At 42.4% G+C, this 24020-nt stretch overlaps 2 protein-coding genes across 2 annotated transcripts; both read right to left on the minus strand.

The window, feature by feature from the left end:
- Positions 1-1158: 1158 nt before the first annotated feature.
- LOC106649478 lies at positions 1159-4012 on the minus strand. The gene is made up of 5 exons (XM_014366915.1): positions 3681-4012; positions 3168-3605; positions 2180-2444; positions 1948-2101; positions 1159-1507 (listed from the first exon to the last, which is right to left on the minus strand). The coding sequence occupies exons 1-5, from the start codon at positions 3987-3989 to the stop codon at positions 1159-1161; spliced, it is 1515 nt and encodes a 504-aa protein (XP_014222401.1). The 5' UTR covers positions 3990-4012.
- Positions 4013-6813: 2801 nt separating this feature from the next.
- LOC106649589 (allatostatins) lies at positions 6814-18211 on the minus strand. The gene is made up of 3 exons (XM_014367057.1): positions 17952-18211; positions 7700-8082; positions 6814-7269 (listed from the first exon to the last, which is right to left on the minus strand). The coding sequence occupies exons 2-3, from the start codon at positions 8003-8005 to the stop codon at positions 6814-6816; spliced, it is 762 nt and encodes a 253-aa protein (XP_014222543.1). The 5' UTR covers positions 8006-8082; positions 17952-18211.
- Between the last annotated feature and the right edge of the window lie 5809 nt (positions 18212-24020).

Raw genomic sequence — 24020 nt, forward strand, 5'->3', positions numbered from 1 at the left:
TATATTTTATAGCGCGAGTAAAATATTGTATTTAAGATGCATATTGATATTCACTCACTGAAGTGACTTTATAAGAAATTTGATTATGAATGTATCATATCTATTCAATGGTTTTGTATTGTTCATTGTTGAAAATTTAATTTATTTAGATAATACGATGTGTGTAATTGCCAGCGAGAAAAATCCGAAAAGTCACTGTCCATCGAATTACGCTTTAACGATTTGATTTTCTTATCCATGTCTTTTGCAAAATTTTGCACGTAATATAAAACAAACAAGCATGTAACGTACATAAATATCTTAAGATTGCGACTAAATGAATGGCATAATGTGAAATTTTATGCGTAAGAGAAGAGGCACGTGCGTAAACATAATTTGCTAAGTCAAAAACATTACATAGTACTTGATGGGATCAATTTTGACAATTAATACTTTAAATGTCTCACGAAAAAATTTCTAATTATGTATCTTCATCGTGCTAAGCAACAGGGTTTTCGACAATAATGTAAAAACATCAATTAAAAAAAAAAATGAAAAATTTGATCGAACCTAAATGTTGTATTCTGCCTTTGCCTCGCCTATCTCATCCTAAGCGTTAAGTTTTAAATTATAAAAATTGGATAAACATAGACTACATTCATAGTTCATTTATTTATTGCATTTCCTGAAATAAAAATAGAAAGTAAGGAAAAAATACGGAATTTCTGGCGTTCAGCAACGGTGCTTCATTGGAGATCTGATCCCAGAGTAAACAGCCTTTTAATTGTCGATCTTGCAGGGCATCGCGAAACGTGCAGTGAAATATTATAACAATTTTCATACCTAGCTGTTGTAGCCTGCAAAAATTTCAAGGCTTTCGTATCTCGTTATTTTTTTTCTTGAAATTTAATATTCATTACATCGTAATTACTCTGATTAAGAAAGTAACGTTATGTACTTTTTATTAAAAAAAAACACATCAATACGAAATGGAACGAATAACGTTTTATACATAAAAATTGAAAGCGAATAAAAATATCTGAATTTTTAATACTCCGATTTATACAGTTGCTCTACAACTTCCGAACTTTCAGCATATAAAAATGCAAATTTCGTACATCTTTATTAGCATTATTCATCGATCGAAGAATATATATACTATTCATACAATTTACATGTCTACGAAAGCTCTAGAACCTTATCGAAGTCCTCTCTATTTTCCTCCTCGTCGTCGTCTTGATCTTTGACCGCTGCGGAGCTTTCCAGCGACACCAGACTCAACGACTCGTCCAGTTGGCTCTTGCGGAAAAACGAGCCAGCGCCACCACCGGTCATGGATATGTTTCTTCGCGCCGCTGCTCGCTTCTTCGGCTGCAGATACGGTTTGCTCGGCTTTTCCTCCTCGACCAGTCGGACTCCGGGCTCGGGGATGTTCTCAAAACGCGCGAAAGCGACGGAACGTCCCACGGCCTTCGTCTTGCTCGATAAGAAAATCAACGCTCCGATCTCTCGAGTGGTTGAGTAGATCCTAAAAAAAAAATTATAAATACAATAATGATAAAACGCATGCATGCTTGGATCGTTCCGAGCGATGATAGCTAATAATAATCGACAAGTTAATCCGCCAGCCCCGAGAATACACACGGAGATCGTATTTTGTATTCTCTCAGCACGTAGGTGGGGTGGGATCCGCGTGGCCGTGCATACCAAATATCGATTTCGCGCGCCCGAGGTGTACATATAATATCGGAGCTGTCGAGCGAAAGCGAAAAGTCGTGTGTGTGTATATAATATCGTATATATACGCGAGACAAATGAGACACGATCGAGGTGTATATGCGGCAAAACTTGAAACTCTAATTGAAAAAGACACATCTAACACTCGAGCTTTATACACCAGCTTGGCACCCGTAGTCGTTAGAGATAATCGATTTAATAATCAAGTATCGGAAGATTATCCGGACTCACTCGGAAATCGGATAGCCGGAAGCCAGGCAGACGACGACGAAGATCGCGCAGACGAGCAGCAGCCAGAGGAGGACCGGCGCCAAAGCTCGCAGCAGTAGTCGCTCGGACAGCGGAGCACCCGACGACTCGGCTGACAGAACCTCGACGCCCTCATCTGTTGTATGTATAAGGACAAAAGTAGAAAAAATGCATTATCTTTATACATTCTTATATTCTAGCGAGCGGAAATTACCTCTCAAGGCAGCCACCAGCTCAGCCAGGCCAATAACTATGTCGCTGCCCTCGTAAGCGGCATTTTTCTCTCTGATGAGTATCTCGCTCGTGCCGTCGTCGTCCAGCCACGTGTATCTCAGGTGCCACGCGAGCCGATCACGATACCGCGCGAGAATCTGCCGCGCGACCCGCCTCGCCGTGCTGCCGAGACTCCGGCGCGACAGCCTCGCTCTGGCGCCGCAGTAGGGGCAGCAGTGGCCCTCCACTCGCAACGGATACTCGCACTGAAGCGGGCAGGTCAGTAAAGTTAGCACCCAAAAAAAAAATATTCGTTTCCAGTTATGAGATTAATATGAATCGTTTGCGCGTCAAAAGTTGTAAAGAAAAAAATGAAATTTTAGAATGGGTGCTGGAATGTCAGATTGTTTGATTTTTCATTTGTTTTCAGTTGTTCAGTTGTTGACGTTTCATTTGATTTTTGTCGTGGGCAAAACGATTGTTCGTTTGAAGCGCAAACGAATGGTGTAAATCATTTTTTTCCAAAGTTTATTGAACACGTAAATTTATTTATTTAATATAGTAACCCTAGTAAATGTGCTGTTGCCTTTCTAAAATAATTACTTATGATAAACCAAGTAGTAATTCAAATAACCCAGCTGGTGCATTTTTTAAATAATTAAATGAACAATCAAAGTAGAGAGCCAAGTGATTTAATAATCCCGCTCTTGCATCTTAAAAATACATAAATATGCTAGCCAAATCTATAACCCGATTGACTCATCTCTCAATAAAAATATTATTGTATTTAATAAACTTTGAAAAAAGATGGTTTATTTTGGGTGCTGCCATTCCAGCACCCATTCAAAAATATCATTTTTTTCCAAATTTTTTAGACGCGCAAACGTGAAAATGTGACATTCTTTACAACTTTTGACGCGCAAGTGATTCATATTAATCTCATAACTGAAAACGAATATTTTTTTTTTTTGGGTGCTAACTTTACCAACCTGAAGCGGGCCGCATTCGGCCCTGCGAAGGGAGCACAGCTCGGCCAGGTACTCGTCGAGATCGCCCGCCTGGCAGCGGCAGCGCTCGCAATTCTCCAGTTGGCTGTAGTCCACGGGACGGCTCATCCGTCGATCGACGTCGAATTCCGGTCCATCGCGGACGATCTCCCGCCAGCGCCAAGCCGGCAGGCTGCGATTCTGGTCGGCCAGACGCACCGAGCCGACGCTCACCGAGCGACTCAGCGGCAGCGAGATGCTGAAGATCTCCTCGGAACTGGGCAGAACGACTCGGTCAGCCTGGCAGGGAAGACGCTCGAGGTGGGGCACGGCCTCGTTGCTTCCGTTCCAGTTCGCCGTGTCCATCCAGAGATAGGCTCGGTCGGGTAGCCAACGCGACTCCGATAAGAGCGACGAGTTTTTCGTCGCTTCGTCTTCGATCTGTGTATACCGAGAGTAATCGAGTCGAGAGGATCATTATTTCATTTTTTTTATTCTTCCTTTTTTGCAACTCACGCCAACGATACCATCCACGGGTAGAGCCACTTGTCCGTTATCGGCGAGTTCGATTCCCCGTAACTCGAGGCGGCGATCGATAATCCGGGGCATCCCGACGACGTGACGCATCTCCCGTGGAAAGACGAGCTTGCTGGCGGTGTCGGACAGCTCGGGTCTGCGGCCCTCGAGCCAATTCATCGGATTCGACCAATTTGACTTGGCGTCGGCGGGACGCCAGAACTTTTCGACGCCGCTACTGCTGGTTGCGTATCGGAGAACGAGAATCGAGACGAGCAAAAGTCGGCCGATCGATTCCGAGGACTCCATGATGAGACGAGAGAGGCAGACGAGTATTTGTACGGAAGTGTCGAAAGACACAGAAGCGGAGGCGTCGCTGCGAAACTGATGCTGCTGCTGACTGATATCGTTGCAGTTCGAGGGGGCGTTTCACTGGCTAATCGATACCGCTGCTGTTGCTGCTGCGTACGTAAGATCGAAACTGCTCTGTAACGCACAGCTCGATCAACAATTGTTACAGTCGTGATCGACGAAAATAGGGAGACTGCTGCATTGATACCGATTTTTCAGTCTTATTTTGCCAAAATTCATCCATTGTTTAATTATTAAGTTACAAGTTAGATAATTCTTCTGCGTGAATTTTTTTCCACAGATTTCACAGAGTGCCTTTTTGAAATATTTTCAGATTCTTTGCTGTCTTGTTATCGTTATGTTATCGTCCGAACGTTCTTTCTTGATCATGTCTAATCACTCATCTTTAATCGTAGAACGAGTTTTTTGGCCAATTTTTGAACCTTGCAATTGATTTTGGGACAAATAGTCTAATTTTTGCCGTGTAAAAGAAGTTATGGTAGGATCTCCATTTTTGCATTCAAACACTATTTCAGTCTCATAGTTCAATTGAACATTACAAATTTCATCTTTTCGTAGAAGCGTTTGGGTCTGTAATAAAATTAAATTGATAAATTATTGTGATAATTTAGTAATAAATATCCTATCAACTTACGTTATCTTCTGGGCAAAATTGGATGCATTATGAACTTCTTAAGTCGGGTTTCTGCATTGTTTACGCTTCGCACCGCTAGGTGGCGTCTGCTCGTGAGCGTCACTCCCATAAGCAACTGAGCGAGGTGAAGTGTATAAAGGCTGGCGTCTCCTGCCATCGCGCTGTATACAACCTAAACTTGAATGCACGATGTCTTTGTGATATTTGAGACTGTTTGTCTAAGTTCATGTTTGTTTCGACTGCTGAATCTGCTGATTGATGGACTTAATTGGTCCCCTCTTTGTTATTGGTAACGGGTCAGGTAGCTAAGTTAGTTTAATAATAAATGAATATAGGATTATATATAAATATTCTAACCGATTTCCAATGCAAGTAATTTTTTTCTGATGAAACCAAGCTAGTTTTTGTACGACGAAAAAGAGATACCGATTCTCTGCTCTTGCCCCGTCTTGAATTTTCTAAAACTATCATTGAGTAATATATTTATTATTAGTAAAGATGTTTGGTATGATAATGATAGAGACGGCATGATTGACAAATAAATACATTTTATTCTCGCTCAATTTCACAATACACGCTGTACAATATATGCTTCATTTTATTTTTTGTTAAATCGAATACACGCGTTCAAATATATATTTTCAACTACCTTCTTTTGTCAGCTGCACACGCTTATACATATAATCAATGTTTATTATTACTATTTTACTCTTTTACTTTTATAATAATAATAATGATTAATTATTATCCATGAGCTATCGCGGGTTTACATCATAGGTCAATGATTATTATCATTTTAGTATTCGCATTATATTATTTCGTGTCGAGGTATTACACACGCAGGTACATTGAAAATGACTCTATGCTAAGTCAATTAAAACCTGGTCGACTATTGCAATGCTGCACGAAACCAGAAGTTTTGTAACGCCACGTGAAAAGTATTTTTTTATTTTCGTTCAAGTTTGGAAAATCAGAGCGTGTGCCTGATATACATGCAGCGGGGATGAAATGTAGTGCGACACGGCTAACAGCAGCAACTCCGAAAAATTGTAAAAAGTATCGTGTAATGTAACGTAATTTAGTCGACGATTTTATTTTCTTACTTTTTTTGTCGTAACAATTTCTTTATGTATCATATATGGCACTAAACATTTGATCGGATCTCTGGTAAAAATGCTCGAAAATGACCAACAAAAATTAATTTAGACAAGTTTACAACGACATCATATGCGACGATACTACTTCGAGTCTCCTCCGTTATCAGCAAATCTGCAATAGGTAAAGTCGAAATAATTGCATAAGTCGAAGCAGGTAAGTTTTTAAAAAATTTATGTATCTAACTGGGGCTCCTATTATTTGCCACGGTATCGATCTTCTTGCAATCGGCATTTCGTCATGTTTTCATTATGGTTAAATTCACAAACGTACGTAAATGCTAACGTTTCTCCTTCTTACTCCTTTTCCGCTTTAACTTATTAACCTCGCAGCATAATAATGTTAAATATAGATATGTGATCATCGCTCCTGACAAGTGTGACGTCATAAAATGCCGACGGCCACGGAAGATCGATACGTTCCAAAAACTGCAATCATCAATTTTTGCGTCAATGCACTTTCAATTTGTATCGGTAAATTTCATGTGTTGTTGTATTATGTATATAATCTTATTCAAAGAGTACGGGTAACAACCGATTGTAAAGTCTTCAACAGATGTAATATATACACATTTATATAAAGGATACACTCCGTAATAATTTTATATTATTATATAGTTATCATTATAGGGTACCAAGTACACGATGTCATTGAAGCAGTGAACTCGAAAATCTATTGAGAAAGAAATACGGAATTAGAGTGCAGTCGAAGAAGAAAAGAGAAAATTTCGATCGACGGATCGCGTGCTCGAGTGGGGGTGTACTTGGATTATAATGATACACTATCGCGTGTACGTGCGTGAGAATATCTGTCACTATCGATATACGTCAAGAATCGAAGCATCAAGTAGATCATATACGAACCGGAGACTTTAAAAGAGAGAAAAACCGAGCTGCTGCTGTGGGATTATTACTATCGTTATTTAATTTTAATTTTTTAGTAAATCAATTAGTTTTCTTTCTTCTTTTCTCTCTACTGCGAATTGGCCTCGTCGTCGCTGAGCTCGAGCTCGAGATCTTCCACGTCGTCGCTGTCGCTGCTACTGCTTCCGCTGCTATCCAGCACGTCGTACAAGCGACGCTTGCCCAGACCGAACACGTACTTGTTGTTTCTGAGCTGCTTGACGGGCAGCAGCAAACGCTGCTCGTCCGGCTCGTAATAGCTTCCGGGGCTTCTCTTGCCCAGTCCGAAATTGTAGGCGCCCGCTGAGCGCTTTTCCAGCCAGTAGTCCGACTTGTCGTAGTTGGCATCCTCGTTGGACGACGACAGATAGTCGAGGGCCGCCTGCATCTGGTCGGGTCGCAGCCTCTGCAGCAGCTGCTGCTGCTGCTCGTACTCGCTCATGGAGTTAACGTTGCTCCTCTTGCCCAAGCCGAAGGCGTACTGCTTGCCGCGCTTGCCCAGTCCGAAGGCGTACGAGCGAGATCGCTGCGAATTTTTGATGCATGTGTTTTGTTGTGTGTGACCAAAATTTACCAACGAACGTCCCGTGTAAAAAAAAAGATCTTTTTAGATCTTTTTAAGAACGTCTCAATTATGAGCCTCAGTGAGATGTATTGAGATGTTTTTGAGACGCGCAACAATAGATTTTCACTGAGACGTTTCCTAGATCTTATTAAGATGTTTTTTTCTCGCCGAAAAAGATAATTTCCAGTTTTTTTGTCAAGTTCAAGTCTTTTCGACGAGAAAAAAAACATCTTGATAAGATCTCGGAAACGTTTCAGTGAAAATCAATTGTTGCGTTTCTCAAAAACATCTCAAAACATCTCACTGAGGCTCATAATTGAGACGTTCTTAAAAAGATCTTAAAAAGATCTTTTTTTTACGCGGGATGATGCTTGAAAATTAACCAGCTTACCTTGCCGAGGCCGAACTGATAGAGGGGCAGCCTCTTGAACTCGGTGCGGTACGTGAAAGCTCGCTTGGCCGGTATCCGCAGGAAAGCCGCCTCGGCTCGGGGCGCGTGCTGCGACAAGCCCGAGACCAAGGACGACGACGACATCGATGCAGCAGCCGAGACCGAATTCGAATCGGAAGCTGCGACCGAGCCACCACTCGACGACGATCGCAGCAGCGAAGACGAGGAAGGCGAGGACTCGTCCATGGCGAGGGTGCAGGCACCGAGCAGACTCAGGACGCAAAAGCTCGTCGCGTAGCCGCGCATTCTGCTTTTCTTCGCTGTTTTTTACGTAACTCGATAATACGAAAGATGTGTATCTCTGTGGAATCGATCGATCCTCGCTGTAACAAAAATATAAGCCATGACGTTTATTCATTTATATCGAAAATATTTTTCTCTTTGATAATTGACCATCGATTCGCGTATACGTCTATAGTTTATATTTTGAAAACGTTTTGTCGACTGTGTTATTGCCTGTCGTTTATCTCTCTATCGCGAGGCAATATTCTTTATAGCGTGGGGGGCCGTTTAAGAAATAAAAAAAAGAAACTACTATCTATCGCTTTCGACCTAAACGCACACCTACACGAGCAATAGCTTCTCGTAAGCAACTTCAGAGCTCTATACGGAGCTGTTATAGTCTAGTCCGAGTCTCGCGCGAAGGTTAAAAGCTCCTCCGCAGCGCTAAAAATCCTTGGCGGAGTCGCGTGAATCGTCGTTTTTCGTATGATATTAGTGCATAAATATCTACCCGCATAACGGTTAGATAAATTCGCGATTTACCACGAGGCATAAAAGAAAAGAAGAAGAAGAAGCAGCAGCTGCGTCTCAAGCCATGGCTGCTCCCGCATTCTATTTACTGCAATTGCGCGAATCCACGAGTTCAACCGAGGTGCAGCAGCAGCAGCAACAGCAGAAGAAGGCTCGATCGAATCGCTGTAAAATCGCCGTAAATCCAGTATTACACGGCTTCGTCGAGCTTTTCTTGGGCAAATTTGCCAAAGTTCGCGTTTGAATTGTAATATTTTAGTTTGTTACATATTAATCTTTCGACCCACGCTCGTAGTTCATCATATCCTGTTTCTCATATTTAATCGATGCTCGATAAAATTAATTTCGGTTCATTCTGCATGGATTCCCACGCGTTTACAAAAAATTAAATTGAAATCCGAAATGAGAAGCCAATAACTCGGTTTTACAATTCCGTGGGGGAATTTTACGATCCGACTTACGAAGAATTAACTCGATGCAATAAATCTATTGAACAATAACAGCGGCGACGATCGTTTGAATGTTTTTTTTCTGCGTTCAGCTCGATTTTCAATTATAATTTTTATTTTTATTCAAGAAAATCGTCTTTTCTTCTTTATCTTCTCCCCTTTTTTTCTTTAAACACAGAGCTTAAGCTCCATCGACGTACGACAAGTGAAGGATAAAAAGCTAAAAAAAAAGTATAAAGGAAGCTATATAGGAGACAGAGCCAAGTCGAGCGGCGGCGGCGGCGGCTCCTTCGTCAGTCACCGCTCTCTCCACCATCACGTCACCGTCGAAGCGTATTTCCGATCACGACGCACCGATGCCGGCGTGTATATTTGCCCCTCTCATTAGGTACGCAAAAAGAGCCAATTGAGTGTGAGAGAGCAATATAGCGCCAGTGGACTCGAGGCATCGATCGAGTCGCGGAGATCGGAAGTTTTCAAATACGCTCGGGAGAGACGTCGCATTCCCCCCCACAGCGTCCGCCGGCTGAGGGGGTAGTACACAGATGCGATTTTCCGAATAATTGAACTCGAAAAGCTGCGCGTGTGTATTTACGACGAAACGAAGCCAATTCCGCGCGCGCGACGGATATATAATACCGATATAAATGTAAGGATAAAGCGAGAGAGATTCTTCTCCTCCTCCTCCACACACACACACACACACCTGTATATCGAAGTAAAAAGCAAGAAAACAATCGGATGCGTCGTACCTTCTTCCGCGACGCGCCGTTTCACGTTCGAATGCGTCAGAGTAGAGAAGAGAGATTGACGTCACTGCGCGGTAGGAAAAATGTCTTGTACGCGAAAAAAAACTCCCTTTTTCTTACAATTATGCTCGAGAGCTTTTTTGCTGTATGCGTGCAGCTTCTCTCGTGTATCCGAGCGCGGCAATAATTTTTTTGGCTTCCTGTGGTTAGAGAAGAGCGTGGGTTTAAAATAAATAAATAAATAAATAAGTAAGATAAATAAATAAGCGACGCAGGGTGGTAGTATATCCGAAAGTAATTTTGCTAAAAATGTCGTGATATATTGCACGGTGATACGAGACGATGAAAGCTCGCGTAAGTGACTTGCGGGATCTACGCGGAAGCTTCCAGATGTTAATCGCATCGAAAGCAACTGCACCGACGCGGAGTTTCGTGAAAAATTAATTCGTGTGTGCGATATACAATGCGGGCAAGGATGATGTAAGATCCACAATTTGGTAGTTTTTACATCATTTTTCAATAGAGCTTGGGAATATATTCCGTCGTTCGTCGTTAACATTACTAGTATTATCAGTTCGTTCGGCAGTTCAGTGATATACTTTTATACTCAATCAATTTTCTTGGCCGCGAAATGCAACTTCCTTCGATATTTTTATCAGCGTCTGACGCGTCGTAAACGCGTACTACTTGAAAAAAGGCAAAACGCGCGATATACACACACAGCTCGAGAAACGAAATGAATCATGCACGCGACGAACGGAGAATAAAGAGACGCGAGAAAATCGCAACGAAGAATCCGCGTAATCGGAGACGCAGGATCATAATACATAAAAAAGAAAGCTGTAAAAATTCAACAAGGATGGATAGTTCTCGCGGTCCGCGCCCGAGATATACTCGTGGTTTTTCCAGCAGGTCCTCTTCTCTTTGCTCGTTATATTATATGCGCCGCGTGACGCGCAGAGCGCGCAAGAAGAGACTCGTAAAATTCTCGAGAGAGACAAGACAGCTCCTTACCCAGGACACTTCGTCCTATAGCTTGCAGAGCTCCGAGTGCAGCAGTGGTGGTGCTGTGCGACGCACTGCGCCTTGTTCGTACATAAAGGAGGAGGAAATTGGCGAAGCAATTACACGCGGGACCCGCCGTCGTCCGCGCGTTCATAATGTGACGTCGTACTTTACTACTGCCAGGGATTATCATACATCGTAACTGACCCGTCGTCACCGAATGTAATATATATTTCTGCGAATCGTCTATACATAATTCAGTATATATCATAAAAGAGCGATACAGGTGGCGAGCTTTTAAAGTTTTGTAAAGTCGATAATTGGGGTAAAACGAGTCGAGGATCGATTACGTTTTCAACGATAATTCACACGCGTGCCTTTTGTCTGGCGTTATTGTATCGCCGCCACCTGTTCCGGCGCGTGGCCTCACCCGCTTCATTCGATTATGGATTTCCGAGTGGTGGTACCCACATACGAGCAACGTATATATATCATCGAGTGCGTCTAAATCGACGTTTGATTTTTCGTTTGATACGTTATCTCGTTCGCATGGGCTGCTGCGTACGCGTGCTCAGTTAACAAAATTTTTTTCATTCTATTTTTGTACATAATACTCTCCTCTTATCCACCCCTGAGCCTCTCTATCCCATATGTATCGTGTTTATTCGTTTAGTGGCCCCTCTCCGATTATGCAACTATCTGCTCTCTCTCTCTCTCTCTCTCTCTCTCTGACACATTTTTGTGCGTGCGATATGACGCAACGTCCGGGGCTATCGCGTTTCTATATCGCCGTGTGCACATACGCAATATTCGGTTTTCGATTCTCAACTACGTTATAGAATCGAAGATCAGAAATTTTGAGCTGAAAAAAAAAGACTATTTCCTGCCCGAACTCTGGAGCGACGGATTAAGATTTATCTTTCCCACGTTGCTCGTGTATATCTCACGAAACCGCGTTGCAAGTTTTGCCCAGCTTTGCGAAAATAAGATATTATCGTAAACTTTTCGTACGCGTTGTTTTTCATTTTTACATGTGGCCGCGAACTTTTCTCCGACGTCTCTGACAAGTATTAATCGTCGTGAAATATCTTCATTTAAAAAAGCGCCCGTCAAAACTAAAATCTGACCTTTATTCAGAATCGAGCTTTTTCGCGCATTGTGCGTGATCATCTTCGATTCGATATACACACACTTATGCACAAAGCACGATTCTCTCGGTTATTGTTCGCAGCTGGAAATCGTAGCAGAATCTGAATAAATTCGAAATTGACTCGAGAGCACTATGGTACTGCGCGTTGGTCGCGCGTGGGATTATGATGTAAGACCTTTATTTTTATTTTTCTTATAGACCGAATCCTTTTCTCTCCCCCCCGTTGTAGTATACAAGTCGTGTACGCATCTCTCTCTCTCTCTCTCTCTCAATATAGGATAGGAGCAAAAAAAAAGCTCATTTAATCCGGGAAATCGATTGCGCGCGCACGTACGCGGAAAGGAAAGAATAAAATAACAATATAAGAGCTATTGAGAGAGAGAGAGAGAGAGAGAGAGAGAGAGAGAGAGACAAGAGACACATGATGGATAAAGAAATGCTTTATATCGTGCGCGAGTCAAATTGTAAATGAAAAATACAACTATGTGTACGATACGTGCGATCGCGCGGGATACGATATCATTTTCTAATCGAACGAGGATACTTTGGAGTTTGGACTCTCCCCGTCGTATGTATAGAGAATTTTTTTACACAATGAGGGTCGCGAGCTTTGTATGCGCGATATGAACGATCGTTTATGGACGGTGGCGAAAGTTGGGATTATGAGATTTCAGCAGAGGACTGCGTCTATGAAAAGAAATTAATATTGACCTCCCTTTTTTCTCTCTCTCTTCTGGTTAGAGAGCATAGATGGAAATTTTTAAGATTTCGAGGCAAGTTTTTGACCAACGAAAATAGTTGCTTTGACGTCATAGGTCCATTAAAATTGAAGCAAAGGATTCTCTCAATTTTTTATGGGTACTTCCACGATTTTGAACAGGTAATTTTTGACAGTATAAAATTTACGCAATTTGCCATTTAAACACACTAACATCAGTTATTTTAAAATTTTTATCACCACTAAGTATGGCTTACATAAATGTATGATAATTCTGGAACCGTACTTATACAATTACTTTTATTTCGCCACTTGCAGGTTTACAGATAAAGGTATACTCGCCATCTAGCGGTGGAGGCTGACTTTAATTATCTACCACTGAAAGTAACCGAATATTTTGGTAATATCAAAATCAAGATTCGGCTTATAAAGTTATGTTTACTTAGTCACTTGCAGGTTTATAGAGAGGTTCGAAGTAAAGTAATCATTGTGTATAAAGTGGTTGAAAATTGATACAAACGTTTCGAAACAATTGAATTGTCATTTTCAAGTCATTTAAAATTATCTCATCTCGGTCATCAAGCCACCATTAATATCGAACGTTCCTCCGAGGGGAGCAGCAAGAGAAAAGGATAATCCTCGTTCTATGCAAGACCATAGAACGTCGCGAAGAGAGAAAAAAAATATTTTTATCCACGCGACACACTCACGCACGCACTCGCGGTTATACGATTTGTTGTCGCACTCGCAGCGGCTCAGCTCCAATTAAAGAAAACAAATTTCCCCCCCGTTCCACGCGGCCGAAGGAAAATTAACTGGGGTAAAAGTTATCGCTCCTCGTCGAGGCACGATCGTTTGTATTACATACGTATAAGGCAGATGAGCGATGCAATAAGTTCGCCTTCGAGCTCGACTCGTTGGCTCGTTCGTAAAAGTATTGTTGATAAACAGAGAGAGACAGATAGACGCTGAGTTTTGCTCAACAAAACCTCGATTAATGGGATTGTCGGTTACGCGCGACAGATCAATTTTATGTGGATCCCTCTCCCTTCCTCTCTCTCTTGGTTGTATATAACGATCCACATACGTGACTTTTCCACTTCTCCTTTGCGATCCGAAGGTGAGAAAACAGTATTACAAGCAGGCGTAAATTACGTGCGTAATTATAATGTCGTCCATCGTCCTCCCTATCGTATCTAGTGTAACGCACCGATCTTCTGAGCTAAGATCAACGAGAGAGAGAAAGAGCTAAAAAAATATATTGGCCTAAACACGGGTGACTAGGCCAATTGCCGTAACGGTACTCGACGATGTACACAACGATTCTCGAGCCCTCGAACGATGATGATATCCCCAAATAATCACGTCCGTCGTCGTATAGTCAGGGCTGCGACTGATTATCAATATTTTAATACCCGACGTCGAGACGCGATAGCAGCTCTTATCCTGTCCATCGAGATAGGCAAATGATTCCAATAAAAAAATAACAGGAAAAAAATAGTCGAGTGTGAAATCATGATTTTGAATTATAGGTGAAATTTCATTCTATAAAGGGGCCGAATGACCTTGTTATAAATTCTCAATATTATTAATGACGTAATAACAGACCATTGAAAAGGACTTTTAAATACCGATAAAATTGCTTATTTTTGACCTGAAAATGACGATTAAACTGTATCAAAAAATTTTGACGAGTTTTCAATCACTACAAATATGATATTAATAAACTACTTAAAGTCTCCACCACTAGATGGCAAGTACCTCAACATCTGGTAACCTGCAAGTATCAAAGTCAAAATAATCGTACAAGTATATCCAATTCTTAAAACCGGGCATCTTTAAGATTCTCAAAGTAAGTCTGTAACCCACATTTTTTACCGACAGAGTCGAAAAATTTGTTTAATTCATATATTTTTTTCTCAATCGAATATCGAAAAACGGCTCAATGAGACCATCGACCAGAGTTCCCGAAAAAAGCGTTTGAAAATTTCAAGCTGGGTAAATGTGTGAAAATTTCAAACACGTTTTCCGGGAAATCTGGTCAGTGGGAAAACTTTTACCAGTTATTCAGAGCAATAAAATGAAGGTTCCCATTTGATTGGTTCCCAAAGATATAAATTAAACACATTTTTCGACTCTGTGGGGTACAGACCACCTTAAAGAAACTATTTTTTTTGTCTAAACCATAGCTACAAAATATTGAGCATCTTTATCAGGTCTCTATCATACGCGCGGCTGAATTCATATCCCTGCATGCATATACGTTACATTCATACGCGCGACGTTTTCGCGAGTAGCCTCCGCGAGGTCAGCTAGAAACTTGCCATTTCAGTGGCGCAGCACATTGTACAAGCTCCGTAATTAGAGCGAGCGCGCGTGGGACGAATGCGGCATATGCGGCAGTCCGGTATAACGACGCGTGCCAAGACGTGCCTGTCCGTATCATTTACAAGTGATATTTGACTGTAACAGTTGCATCGACGCAGGGATGATACGCACGGCAGGTTTTTTCCGCAGCTGTGCCCCAATTGGCCGAACGTCGTCGTTGATTATTGTCTGGGTCGATCGAACCGAATGAATGTGTACACAACTAATTCCACGGGCCGTCGCGCGGACGCTTCGATTCTCTCGCTTACATATTATATTTGCGTACAGTCGGTCTTTTTTATTACGTCGCGCGAGCTTGGCCTATCTCTCTTCCTGTCTGGTCTTTTTTTTTTGTTTTATTTTTTTTCATATACATGTGCGCAGGCCATAATTAATTAGATCTGCTTCGAATGCGCGTTATAATATAATAATATAGTCGTCGACACCAAGATCGCAACGGCCAATTAAAACGAAACTGATTTACGGTCCGAGACGACGACAGCGACGACAGCTTAAAGTATCGGTGTACGGATTTTAATTGGACCATTACGAGCCACCGAGCTAATACTTAATTTTCACCTCCGTTATGGAAAAATGAAACGAGTCGAAGATTTTAAAGCAAATATGTGTGTACGCGTGATAACCGAAAGTTACGACGTTATCGTTGGTTGTATCTCCTGATAACCGCGACTCGGTTGTACGTATGGTCTGACAGTTACAGTCCAATTTCGGGAGAGTCATTTAAAAAATCGGCCAAATTCCTTGGCTCTTGTTTATCGTTCTAATAACGCGTGCCGCAAAAATATCCCTTTCCTCGCGCGGATGGCTTACGCGCGCTTCTTCCTTCCATGCTTTCTTTTTTGTCAGTTGCCGACGGAAAGGAGTAGCTAAAAGCTCGCTGCACTGAGCTTTACGAGCGTCGTAAAACAACACATGCGCGCGCGCGAGTTTGTAGAGCAGCTTTTGTGCGGTATGTGGATATTGAACAATATGCATGTACGTGTGCGCGTGTGCTTTTTTAACGGTCACTGGGGTATAAATCCTCTTTTGCCTCACGGTGTGCCCCGCGAGTGGATGAAGGAGACCGAGCCAGAGGCTAGAGAGAGTACGATGAAACAGGCAAAATACAACTGTCGAAAAATCACAACACTGTCGATCACCGTTTTTCAATTTTTTTCCCCCTTCTTTTGGGAGCAAAAAAAAAAAAAAAGAAAATAGAAAGGTGGTCACGAACGCACTCGCATACAATACAACGCCGCGCGCTCATTGTTTCACGGATCTCCTCTCGAAGGGGCAAAAAAAAAAGACGGGCGCTCGGACTAAAAAGCTTCCAGTGTAGGATCTCTCTCTCTCTCTCTCTCTCTCTCCTTGAGCCGCGCGGTAAACAGTTTTAGGAGGACGCGCGCATCGTACTACATTGTCTAGATTTTTTTAATTTCACCGCCGAAGAAGCAGCGGTGCAACGCGTAACATAATGCGAGGCCCTTTTCTTTTCATCGGAATAATGTTCGTTCTCTTTCTCTCTCATAGTGCATTTCTATGCAACGCGATACAAGCCCATACATCCGGATTTTAATATCCGCATGTCGTAAAAAGAAAGGGGGAAAAAAAAGGAAAGATAAGGTAGTAGCGGTACACCTATATGCCCATCGCGCGTCTATACGTATTTATAGTTTCTCTCTTTTTTTTTCATCAAATATAACGCACTCATAATGCAATATGCATTATATATACGGATACGAATTGTGCGCGCGTGCATTATTAAGGCACAATGCCGATCACACATACATACATATACGCACGAGCTCATCTCGCGCGCGGTGGAAAATTAACGGGGGCGGCCGAACGTTGATGAAATCCGGCTGTGTGCTAGCAGCAGTTGATGAAAATTACGAGTGTTTATCCGCGTTCGCGCGATGAAAACGGGGGGGAGGGAGATCGTAAAAATACTACTTCATCACGCGCCCGCGTATATCTACTCTCGCTCGCGCGCATGTATTTAATAATAATAAATAATACAATTGCTCGCTCCCACTCGGTTCGCGCATTTATAATGCCTGCATACGCATTCATATTGTATTGTGTGTATATATCTCGCGCCTCGTTTAGCTACTACTACTACTACTATCCCGGGATCGTTATAAGTACGCAATTTCGAAATTGGCATGTCGCTTTATATGAACTCTGTATCGGGTCTGGGGGAAGAATATTTTTCGTATGTATATATATCATAATATATACTGCTCGAATTTATGACAGTTGCTATTATATGAATATTCATATTCGAATAATCGATTGTACTTGAAACATTACACGGAGAGAGATAGAGGTAGAGAGAGACAGTTCAAATAGAAAATTTAATACAATTTGCGCGCCAAGGAGTTTCGCTTTAATATAGCGCAATAATAGTCGGAGGGGCTGCTCTAAGTGTCGAGTGCCGCGCGCGTCCCCCGATCGATAGTCATCGAAGTTATTAACGCATGCAAAGCGTCCGTGTCCGTCATTCATTCGATACACGTATGTATGTATGTATGGAGTTGTATGATTCATCGAAAGAAGTAATTATTTTTGAATTAACGATACGCGTATACAGTTAAATGAAATGCTCGCGCGAGTATAGCCACTTCGCGCTTCGCAAAGTGTGCGTATTCGCGGCCGGCGCGATGAAATTATAAATGCGTTTCACGCTCTCGATTCTCGACTGGATTAAATTCGGAGAGCTTTTGATCGGGCGCGCGATGTTTGCTCTTCTTCTCGTTCGCGTTGCCGTTGCGTTGCCGGAGTAAAGATAATAAAAATTCATTCGACCGAGCGCACACACACACACACACGATCGGAAATGGTAAGTAAATCTCTTATTCACGGGATTCGAAAAAGAAATACAACGATCGAGATGATCGAGCTTGCGAAGAGGCGAGCGAGTGAAAAAAAAGCACGCGAAGCCTGTTGCTCGCGCTTAACGCGTCAATCGCGCGAGCTGGATGTATAGCCTTTTGCTCACCTGTTGCTGCTGCTGCTACTGCTGCTTTATAAAAGCTCTGCCGACGTTGAATCAAGCTCCGCTCTCTTTTCTCGCCTCTGTCTGCGTGCTTTTTTATAACCGCGTCGACGACGACAAAGTGTACCAAGACCGATTTTCTCTCGATCCTTCTTCCTCTCTATTTTACGTATATATATCTTCCTTGTCGGGCACGAAAGCTCGTCTATATGCGAGTCGCGACAGAGACAGAGAGAAAAGCTGCGGAGGAGCGTCCAGTTGAGTTAACGGCACAACAATGAAGGAACCGACGAGCGTCTCGCTCCTCTATATAGTCGGTCGCGAGAGCGCGCGTATCAGCGCACACACACACACACGCGTACGCACACAGTCACGCAGCCCCCCAATCTGCGATGTATCTGCGCGCGCGTACCTTCCTTTCTATCTCTCTCTCGCTCTTTCTTTGCTGCTCGCGAGATCGAGCTTTTTCCCTGTGATGCTGTTGTGCCCTCCCGACAGCAGCAGCGGAGCTTGCAAACGATCGTGAATCGCGATGAAAATGTACGATACGATGTCGCGGGTGAAATTATTCGCCTTATATGCTGTATCGTTTCTTTGCTTCAGCTTCATAACTTTTATTTTAAAATGATTGCTGCTGTTCTCAAATTTTCGATAATTTATATACTCTTTATAGAGCTCGTATAAAAAACATATTCTTTTTAGCGATTTGTGCGACGAGTGGAGTATCGTACAGTCCGTATTCGATCGTATTTTTATTAATTTAATTTCGCTTCCGCTCCCCATGGGATTACTATCCCGAGGACCCGAGCTTATTTGATTATTTTTTGAAGGAACACTTACTCCATTAGCGAGAATGAAATTAATACGGCTATATTCCATGTGCTACAAACGTATATCGAAACGATGCCTTCGATTATTTCCCTCCTTCCGTGTTAAATAATTGAAAATACAAAAATTCATTTATTGGCCTCGAGCATATTAGTGATTCATTACGAGTACTTGGGATGCATTGGAATAAACACGAGTATTGTAATGAAAGTCACAATTACGGAAAGAGAGAGGGAGAGAGACGACAGTTTACGGCTCACGGCTCATATTTTCATGTTAACACCTCCCGATGTACCGAAGGAAGAAACGAGCGGAGCGCGCGTATACATCTCTAGGCGTCACGCGCCAGACAAATGAGGAAGAGGGACGAGACTTGGTAATGAGTTTCTAATGCTAAATAGACTGTTTATGCTCTATGCAGCGACGAATGCACCGGTTGTTTCAAAAAAGTACGCGAACCCGTAAACGAGTGCAAACTTTACGGAAGATTCAAAATTATGTCTGGTTGTTAAAAATAATGATAAACTAACTTTTATTTCATAAATAATCAGTTCATTAAATGAAACGGACGTACCGCCTTTATATACGCGTATAGCTCGCTAAAACGAAAGTACCTAATTGGCATTAAGTTGGATATTTTTCGAAAAATCCTCGCGCGCGTGTAAAAGTACTTTATTACGAGTGAAAACTACGCCGTCAAACATTTTCCAACCCGAGTCAGACGCATAATGACACGTGTGCGAAAGGGTTGCAGCTGCTGGACGTTAAATACCGAAAGTAAGTACGTTATCAAGCTAGTTTGATATTCAGCGTTCGCATAAAATGAAGCTTAAAAAAAAAATTTTGCACTCGTACACGCGTGCGCGCCCGGGCAAAAAAATTAATTATTTAAATTGCCTCCTCTTTTTCGAGAGGGCTTCAATCGTCGGTGCGGCGGGGGCTTGTATCGCGATCTCCATTACGAGAGCGACATGCGTAAATGCACACGATATAAATTCCAGCCGAATTATATTTCAAAGCTTTTGCTTAGTAACGTACTACACGCGGATTACGTCTTCCCGACTAATTACGAATCGAAAATGACGCCACGTCGGCACGTGGCGGATTATCGTTCGGGGGATACCGCTACACCAAGAGAAATGTGTCTCCGAGAAATGGAGATAAGAGATAGCTCGGTGCGCCTGCGAGCGTCATGGAATTACGCGAGACCGCATATAAGGAATCGACGAAATCGACTAGTCACACCTGTCATCATCATCATCGGTTTCGCACTATTACGCACGTTTTTGAGCACGGCTGATCGCGTTGTACGCTCGTACTACTGCCGCTACCGTATACGGGGGAAACTAAACAGTAGCGGTAACAGCGTGTATACCGCGACGGGAGGAGCTGTTACAGCTATTGTATTATCGCGAGGACCTTGACTCATTTTCCAAACGTACGAAGCTGTATTTTTCCCCAATTTTTTTTTTTTTTAGTTCGTCGTGCTATAAATTCCAAGCGGAACCGACGAGGTAAAGCTTGCAGCGGGGAGCTTTCATCTTCCTCACGCACCATATAACGTTATCGCTCGATGATTTGTTTTTTTTACAACTCGAAACATATGCTACAGTCGCGCTATCGCTGAGAATCAATTTTCGTCTCATTCATCGTCGTCGGCAAATAACTTTACGAAACTTCCCTATTCGCGTTGATTTGGCTTCTCGCACACACGGTCTCTGCCGAGTGAGTTTCTCAAAGACATTCCTCGACTCTTCTCCTCGTCTGTAGCCTCCGAGGTTTTATTTATCCCGAGCTTGTGCTTACGAGCTTTCTGTCTGGATAAAAGGCCAGCAGCAGCAGCAGCAGCTTTATATATATTTTGAAACACCCGTGTTATTTTATAAATTATAATAGATCGTATAAAGAATAAATGTGGTTATAAAGTCTCGCCTATAAGGTGGATTTTTATTGTTTGTTAGCCATTTAAATTTGTTATTTTTTGGTAATGAAAATATTTCGTGGGAGGTAAATAGCGAGAGGGAGAAGTGTCAATGTCGAACGGCTAGAGTTTTAATCTGAATATCGTAAAATTACGTGGGTGGATTTACTTTACTTTTATAGCAGTTGATTGAGAAATTAAATTCGAGCGAAGCAGTGAAAATTTCAATGTTTTCTTTCAATATTTTATTTTAACTAGCTTCAAATATTTAATTTTCGTGTAAAGTACATAGTAAATTCATACGTATTACGACCATTAAATGAAACGGTTTAGCTATTCAGGGGAAAATTCATGCATGAAAATTTTCATTTCCGTATACGAAACTTCCAATAACCCAAGAGATATCTAGGAAATGATGATTTTCCTACACGAAATTTAAAAGATCACTAGCATTTCGTATAACAATTTTCTTCTGAATAGACACTTCATAAATGAAATTGACAACATTATAAACTTTTATATTAATCGTATCGATAAAATTTAAAAAAAAAAATTATGCATCGTATCATCTGTGAAATCAACGAGGCGTTGATAAGTTTCATATAACTCGGGGTTTTATTTCACTCGATAGTCGCTTGCATGATCCACTGCTGGTCTTAGCCGGATGTTTATGTCTCGGAGCACGTTTCGCTCGAGAATAAAAAACACTTATTTATTCAACCTACTTGGTCGGATGCACAAAAGCCAATCTCGATATAATACGGAAAAATATTTTCTTCCTGATTACATATAGAAATTGTACGAGGCCCTTTTACCTTTGATTCGTTAATCTCCTTTATATTGACACTCTTTCGATGTACGGAATTTAATTTACCGGCGACTTTGTAACCGAATCAATTTATTGCTTTTTAAATTTAATTCCAAGATCGAGCGAATTTCGTGTGTAATTGAGCTGGCAATGACCTAATTCATTTTCATTTCGCATTTCGTGAAATAGAATTACGAGAAATTAAAAAGTTTTCTGTTTCGATGATTTTTTAGACACTCGAGGGCAGGTACGGAATATATTTAATTTAGAATGTATTCGTTGCAGTCGTGTACAGAGCGGATGATTTCGAATAAAAGGCTCGAAAATTATAAAATTAAGCTTATTTATTTCAGCCTGAGATATATATTTTATACATAAAAATCAAGGATGTAGCTGGCAAAATGTATTGAAATTTACATGAACTACGCCGTGTGCTTAGCGAGCCGTGATAGGAACGTAAAATCGATTTATTCGCGTCAGGAAAATATTACAAGACCGGACGAAATTAATTATTAAGAGTTTGGATAATGAGACGAGGATCGTCGTCGTCGTCGCAGTGAGAGCTAAAGGAAACACTACAACAACGGAGTGCAGCATACAAATACGAAAATGAAAAGTAAAAAAGAAAAAAAGAAAGAAGAAGAAAGAAGGAAGAGTCGCGCGAGTACATAAAAGTTCTTGATTAAATAAGTTGCACTGGCAGCAGTCGGCTTCTTGCCGCTCGAAGACAACTACAACGACAACAACCGACATCATAAACAAAAGCTTTATACGACACGACACTCGTGCTCGGCAAAAAAAAAAAAAAAATTGACAGCCACCATAAAGTCCGCGGAAATCAACGCAGCAGCTACAGCTGATCATTACCGCTGCACCACCAGAGGAGATCATTCCGCTTTTTTAGCGTGCCACTTCTTGGCCGACTCCTCTCTGGCCTTCTTGCCGTGTTTCTCGTGCTCGCGATGATGCCGCGACTCGGCGCTGTCGTGGCCGTGGCCCTTTGCCCGCTCGCGACGATGACCCTCCTCCCGATGCGCCTTTTTGCCGTGTCTCTCGCGATGCTCGCCGCCAGCTTTGTGACCCTTGTCGAAGCGGCCGCCTTTGGCGCGACGATACTCGGCGTGATGGGCGCCCTCCTTGTCGTACGAGCCGTCGTCGTGCGTCTCCTCGAAGAATTCCGTCTTTTTGTTGAACTCGTCCTGCAAATAGTCAAAATGTACAATATTCTATGCAATAATTGTTATGGCAGTTCCTTGGTACCTTTTTGTGAACGACGTGCTCGCCTTTGGTGTTGTGGCCCTTGTTGTGCTCGCCCTTCTCGCTGAAGCTCGCCTTCTTCTCGCCCTTCTCGCCCTTTTCCCGTTTAGCCTCGTAGCCGCTCTCGTCGTCGTGCTTCTTGCGGCCGCCCTCCTTCTCCTTGTACTCGCGATCGTGGCTGGCCTTGTCGAGGTGTCCTTTCTCGCTGTCGCGGTGCCTCTCGTGCTCGTCGTAGTCCTGATCATTCATCGCCCCAAAAAAAAAATTATCGCACTCGATATACGTTTTTACTTTGATTATTTTTTTACCTTGTGACTCTTTTCGTCCTCCTCGAGTCCGTTCTCGTCGTGATGCTCGTCGAAGGTGCCTTCCTTAGCCTCGTGACTCTCCTTCTGATCTTTGACCTCGAGCTTGTGATCCGCTTGGGCGATCGAATCGTTGCTCTTGACGGATCCGTTCACGGGTTGCTCTACCTTTTCCAACACTTGAATATTTTGTCCGAGTAGTTGATCGTAATCGGCATCCGTCGAATTTTCGCTCTTCAATTTTTGAGTCTCGTTCTCGGGCCTCTCGATACTTTCGGAAGTCACGTGAACGATTTCCGTCGACTCGTTGTACAAAGGATCTTCGTTTTCTTCCGCGCTCTTTTTATGGTTCGATATCTCATTGATATCGCTCTCGTTGCTGGACGATCCATTGGAAGCGTTATAATCTTCGTCGTCGTCGTATTTCGAGTAAGGTTCCTCGTTGGATTCCGTAACTTCTTCGGACTCTGAAATTGCCTCGGTGGTCGAAACTAAATCATCGTCGGTTTTTTCGCTCGTTATCGTGGTCGATGTCGGCAAAGAAGTCGTCGTCTTCTGGACCTCTCGAGTCGAGCCAGGATAATAAGACCCTTGGGAATTGTCTAAATTGTTAATCGCTTGGGCTATGAGAGACGAACTTTGTTTCATACGTCTGCCTTGGCTTTTTTTAAATTGTCCGGTATCGTTCTCGAGATCGTTGCGAGACTTCAGAGGTACCAAGAGCGGAGCCGAAGCAGAGTACGAGTACGTGGTTGTAGTCTGTTTATCGAAATCTTTTTTCGGAACGTGTTTTTTATCGTTCAAGCTATTGGTCGTCAAAGAAAATGGTCGCGGTACTCTGTCGTACTTTTGAACTATGGACTGTAATTTTTCATCGCTCCATTTCGTCGATTTGGCTTTAGCAGCGCCCGTCTGGGAATCGATCGTTTCACTAATATTTTTTCCATCGCTTC

Source organism: Trichogramma pretiosum, unplaced genomic scaffold, assembly GCF_000599845.2.
Source record: "Trichogramma pretiosum strain Unisexual culture from Peru unplaced genomic scaffold, Tpre_2.0 scaffold149, whole genome shotgun sequence".
In the NCBI taxonomy this organism is placed as follows: domain Eukaryota; kingdom Metazoa; phylum Arthropoda; class Insecta; order Hymenoptera; family Trichogrammatidae; genus Trichogramma; species Trichogramma pretiosum.